Consider the following 6,435-nt stretch of genomic DNA (forward strand, 5'->3'; position numbering starts at 1 on the left):
TAGCCTTTTAGTATTTTTTTCCTGTTTGGTTCTCAATGAAGACAAGGCAAAAAAAATATAGAATCTTTTATTTTAGGATAAGATTCTAAAATAGTGAATGATTATTGAAAACCAGAATATGAATGGTTACTTATTTCAAGTAATGGCAGTAAGAACTTCACTGGCCCTAATATATTCTTAATATAGAAAATTAGCTTAGCATTAATCCCTTACATTGATGTACTTCTATGAGTTATTGTGATATATGTTATCACATTGGATGATTGTAGCCATTCTTATTGTTTCCTTGGTCCTATTTCAAATATGGATGAACAGGGACAAGTTCGAATTACTCCAAGTGGGAGTTCTCGAAGTCAAGGAAGGGGACAACGTAGAAGGGTACATCGTCGCAGGACTTATTTCTATAATGATTCAGACTCGGAGCCTGAAGTCATCAGGAATGTCCCAAGGGCGAGACAAAATGAGTTAAGGGATCGAAGGGCTGAATGAAGGGAAAGAGAAAAGAAATTTAGGGAGTTTAAGGAATTTAAAATGGGCCCTAATACTTTCATTCCTAAACATGTACACCTCTTTAAGATAAAAAGAGCTGAATTGGCTAATTACATAGAAATTACTGATTGGGAAGCATTAGCTATTTTAGCGGACTCTCTTCGAGAGCTTTGGGGTAAAATTTTAACTGAGATTTATCATGATGTTTGGCCTACTGCACCTTTTAGCGTATATGAGCAAGAGTTAGTATTCGATTGGTACATGGATATTTTAGCAAACATGTAAATTGTTATTATATGTTTTATCTTAATAAAATTTATATTATGTTATTTGTCTCACCAGTTATATACATTGTTTAATATATATATTTTTTGTAATGGATTGAGACTTAAAATAAAGTACACACTAAGAAGTGATTTTAATATCAATTAAAAATATTTAGATATAGATGATGAATGGAAACGTAGTGACCGTTCGATTCTATACTAAATGTAGAATTAATATTATAATTAATTTACTTGAGTGTGTAATCACATGCATAACTTAACTGAAGTATATATTGATGAGTTAAACTTGTAATATTGTCTCTAATAACAGATATGGCATAAAAAAGTATCATTGTTGACTTGAATAAGAGTGACAAACAGAATGGTGAAAATTACGATATCTAGAGTCGTAAGATGTGGTATGTACGCGAAGAGCAAGATGCTCTTGAAAGTATTAACCACGTTATGAGTCACCCAGAGGAGGGTAACACTGCCCAACACAGGATGGATCTGGAAACTTACAATATTTGGAAGAAGAAAGATTTCACTGCACGTGGAATTATTGTAAGTTCAGTTGCTGATGATCTCATCCACGAATGTGAGCAATATCCTACTGCTCAAGCCATGTGGGCACATTTAAGAGAGGCATATGGGGGTACAACTGTGACTCACCTTCGACATCTGACAATCAAGTTTAACACGTACAAAAAGCGTCATGATCACAGTGCCAAGCAACATCTAAGGGTGATGTCAAATATGATTGCTCAACTCAAAAGTGCTGGCCATGTTCTCTCTAATGAGCAGCAGGTTAAGGCAGTGATTCGGTTTCTTCCCAATAATTGGGAATATTTGAAGGTTAACTTGACCCACAATAATAGATTCAGAACTTTTGCTGATGTTGCCCGTCATGTGGAACATGAAGACGAATGACTTGGTGCTGCTAAAGTTGTACCTAATGCCTTTGTGACAGAATCAAGTGGTACAAAGAGATCAAGCTTCAAGCGTAAAAGAAACTAGAAAAATAACGGAAAGGGTAAGGAAACCGGAGAAGGATCCTCCAAGAAAAGAAACAAGCCAAATTCCAAGAAAGGAAAATGGTTCTACAAGAAAAAGACAAGAGAAAGATGAAGTGCTGCAATTGGCAAGTCCTAGGGCATTTTGCTCGTGAGTGCACTGAGCCGAAAAAGGTAGCATTTCAAAATGCATCTCTTAGTATTATATATGTTTCTAGCACTGTTTTACTAACTGAATCTTATCCTGTGTAGATTGTAGACTTAGGGGCCATCGACCATGTGAGTCGCGATAGAGAAGCGTTTATAGAGTTTCCTCGAGTTCCACCTGGATCAAAGCATGTATATGTGGGAAATAATGCAAAGCTTGAAGTCAAATAGATAGGCACTTGCAGAATGGGCATGCGTGGTAGACAATCTTTGATGTTGCATGACGTCCTATACGTTCCAGATATTCGATGAAACTTAGTCTTTGTATCTGTTCTTCTAGATTTAGATTTCAATTTGAACTTTAGTCGCAATAGTCTTAGAATTACTCAAGACAATGTTTTTTATAGATTTGGACATCGTTATGATGGTTTTATTGTGTTAGATTGTAATCCTTCTATGTATAACTATTATGTTGACCGTTGTGTTATGACATGTTATTCTAGTAACAATGATATTGATATTATTACATGGTATGCAAGATTAGATCATATAGGGCAGGATCGAATGAATAGATTGGCTAAGGAAGGACATTTAGGTTCTTTTCTAAAATTGAAATGCCAACTTGTGAAAATTATCTTGTCGGAAAGATTACACATAAACCATTTGGAAAGGCTAAGAGAGCTGACTTTCCCTTGCAATTAATCCATTCTGATATTTGTGGTCCAATGAATGTGAGGGCTAGGTCTGGTGCTTTATATTTTATTATATTCATTGATGATTTCACACGCTTTGGTTATGTTTATTTGATTTCACATAAATCTGAATCACTTGAATGCTTTAAGAAATATGTGAATGAAGTTGAGAATCAATTAGACAAAAGGATTAAGACCTTAAGAACCGATAGATGGCGTGAATATCTTTCAAAAGAGTTTGAAGAATTGTGCAATGAAAAGGGAATCACCAGACAGTTAACTATTGCGTACACACCTCAACAAATTGGTGTAGCAGAAAGGAAGAATAAAACACTACTGGACATGATAAGGTCCATGATGGCATAGGCAAATTTACCTATCTCTTTTTGTGGAGATGCGTTATTGACTGCAACTTATATATTGAACAAAGTGCCTTCTAAATCAGTTTTTTCCACTCCTTATGAGCTATGGACTGGTAATAAACCAAACTTAAAGGATTTACGACCTTAGGGTTGTACTGCATATGCAAAAGATTCTTTTAGCAAGCTTGGTAAATTAGGTCCAAAAGGCAAGAAATGTATCTTTATAAGATATTCAGAACACTCCAAAGGGTATGTTTTCATTGGTGAATTAGAGGATGGAAGTGTTAGTGAGACTGAATCACGAGATGTCACATTTCTGGAAAATGATTTTCCAAAGAAGGGCGAGTAAAGAATAGAGAGCCTCTTTATGAAATGTTGAACTCAGATAGTCAGCAAGTGTCTTTTGACACAGTTGATAATTGAATTGATCAAGATCTTATTCTTGATCCGAGTGGGAGTGGGAACTCTCAATCCCAAAATCCTTCTGACGAACCTGAATTTCAACTACGAAAGTGTGCCAGGAAAAATATACCCAAACGCGCTTATGAAATTAAAGATTATATTTTCTTGGTATCTCCCATAGAAATGGATGAGCCAAAGTCTGTGACTGAGGCTTTATCGAGCCCTGGAAAAGATGAGTGGATGAAAGCAATGAAAGAAGAATTAGAGTCCATGAAAACCAACAAAGTCTGGGATCTAGTTGACCTTTCGCCTGGGCGTAGAGCCATTAGGAAAAAATGGGTTCTCAAAGTTAAATGCAAAACGGATGGGTCAATAGAAAGATACAAGGCACGATTGGTGGCAAAAGGCTTTACTCAGGAAGTTGGAATAGATTATGAGGAAACATTTTCACCAGTTGTGAAGTTTACCTCAATTCGCTTACTTTTGGCTATTGTTGCACGTTTGGATTTGGAATTACATTAAATGGCGTGAAGACAGATTTTCTCAATGGAGAATTGAACGAAAAAATCTATACAGAACAACCTGTAGGCTTCGTCGTTAAAGGCCAAGAAAAGAAGGTTTGTAAATTGAAAAAGATCTATTTATGGTCTGAAGCAATCTTCAAGGCAATGGTATTTGAGATTTCACAAGGAAGTGATCTCATATGATTTCATCATGATCAATGAAGACCATTGCATTTATGTGAAGAAGTCCAATGGGATGTTTGTAATTTTTTCTCTTTTTGTGGACGATATTTTATTGGGCGGAAACAATTTGGAGTATTTAAAACTATCAAGTCATGGCTTTCAAAGTCATTTGACATGAAAGATATGGGCGATGCAGACTATATCCTTGGAGTTAAGATCCAAAGAGATCGTTCTAAAAAGTTATTGAGCCTATCTCAAGAAACTTATATAAAGAAAATTTTGGAGCGTTTTCGCATGAATGGTTGCAAATTCATGGATACTCTTATAGAGAGAGATGAAACTTTAAGCTTTGAAATGTATCCCAAGACTGAAAATGAAAAGGAATACATGTCTCGAGTTCCATATTCAAGTGTTGTCAGGAGCTTGATGTACGCTATGATGTGTACTCGCCCAGACATTTGTTATACTGTAGGTCTGGTTAGCAGGTATCAATCCAATCCTGGAAGAGATCATTGGAACGCTGTGAATAGGGCTGGGCATATATCAGGTATAGCCGATAGCCCGAACCAAAAAAAGCTTATTGGAGTATCGATATCGGGTTATTGGATTAACGGTTCGATAATAGTTTAAATTTTTTTCACTATTGGGTTATCGGTTCGGACCGAGGTTTTCCCTATTTCTTAATGGGTTAACCGATAACCCAATAAGAATTAGTACTATTTCAGTTGTGTTTGGACAACTGTTGAATTACTGGTACTCTTGTTGCTCTTGCTACAACTAGACTCTGAAAAAAGACATTGATCTCTTGATTATGGTTTGGCAGGAAACCAAAAAATTGTTATTTATGTTCCCGTTAACTGCTATTTCCAGCGAATTGGAGATGGAATGCTTGTGGAGTTGTAGTATCAATTTTTGAGATTGCACAAGTCTTGAATTTGTCAAAATGAAGCATGCTTCAAATATTAGTTGTGGCCATAAAGCAGAAATGAGTAGTATGTTATATGTGAATTCTTCTCTTTTTTGCTTAACTCTAGTGAATTGTCTTTTTTATTTTTGCTTAACTCTAGATTGATTTATCTTATCGGGTAAACTGATAACCGAACCGATAATGGTCAATAACCAATTAACCGATAACCGATATCTTATCGGTTCGGTTATCGGTTTATCATATTTGTAAACCGATAATATTCACAACCGAACCGAACCGACCGATGCCCACCCCTAGCTGTGAAGAGAATTTTCAGATACCTGAAGGGAACTGCAGATTATTCACTATGTTATAGTGGAAATTAGTTATACTTGAGAGGATATATAGATGCTGATTGGGATGGTGATCGGAATGATAGAAAATCAACATCCGGTTATGCCTTCTTACTTAATGGTGGTGCTATATCATGGAAAAGTAAGAAACAAACCTGTACAACCCTTTCAACAATGGAAGTTGAGTTAGTGGCTTGTGCGTCTGCAGTACAAGAAGTTGTTTGGTTGAAGAGATTCTTTGAGCATTTGAATATTACAAAGAACTCTGAGAGTCCCATAACTCTATGTTGTGATAGTCAAGCGGCTATTGCATATACAAAAGATCCTAAGTATCACAACAAGACCAAATACATTGATATCAAGTATAACTTTGTAAGAGACATGGTAGCAAGTGGAGAGATAAATTTACAGTACATTCCTATGCGAAACATGATAGCTGATCCTTTTACAAAGGCGATATCTAGAGATCTGTTTGAGAAACATGTTATGGCTGTAGGTTTGCGAAGGATATGAACATATTTATGTATTGTAAAATAACTTTAATATTATAATATGCTCATCAATATTTGACTCTTGAATTTTGCTTATATCTCGTATACATGTGATGAATGTTTTGTTAATAATGTGTGTTGAACAAGTCGCTGGATTGGCTCTCTCACACGAGCGATCGCCTCTTACATTAAGAATCGTGAAGAGATGAGACCTTATAGAACCTTAGACAATGCGGGGTTATATTTACTTGTATAGGTCGTTCTTGATAGCTTATGAATTTCACTATTCAATTATGACTTATTTTGTAAGCCAGATGCGAGTTTCTCTAAGAAGATAGATTGAGGATTATTGAAGTGAGAAACTCGGGTTAGACACTTGAAGGTGTCTAGACCAAGATCTGTATGGTGTTGGAAATTAAAAGAATAAGACACACGCGCCAATATAAGGTGAGAATACCGTAACATGTGTTTCATACCACGTGTGCTATCGACCAATGGGATAATAGAAGAATGAGTCCCTACTTCTTCATTGTGTGAGATCCCAAAGAAGTTACATTAACTTTTATTGAAATACCCTTTGACCTTTTACTGTTTCTTGAAGTGCCAATCAGTGTTGCTACTTTAGCA

General features: G+C 35.9%; 1 protein-coding gene across 1 annotated transcript; it reads left to right on the top strand.

Moving 5' to 3' along the window:
* Positions 1 to 3,554: 3,554 nt before the first annotated feature.
* On the top strand, positions 3,555 to 3,893 carry LOC138884310 (uncharacterized mitochondrial protein AtMg00820-like). Its single transcript, XM_070165423.1, has one exon. The coding sequence runs from the start codon at positions 3,555 to 3,557 to the stop codon at positions 3,891 to 3,893; it is 339 nt and encodes a 112-aa protein (XP_070021524.1).
* The last annotated feature ends 2,542 nt before the right edge of the window (positions 3,894 to 6,435 follow it).

This window comes from Nicotiana sylvestris, chromosome 2 (assembly GCF_000393655.2).
Source record: "Nicotiana sylvestris chromosome 2, ASM39365v2, whole genome shotgun sequence".
Lineage (NCBI taxonomy): Eukaryota > Viridiplantae > Streptophyta > Magnoliopsida > Solanales > Solanaceae > Nicotiana > Nicotiana sylvestris.

Coding starts and splice junctions, on each gene's coding strand:
- LOC138884310 (XM_070165423.1), top strand. CDS start 3,555: ATGGATGAGCCAAAGTCTGTGACTGAGGCTTTATCGAGCCCTGGAAAA.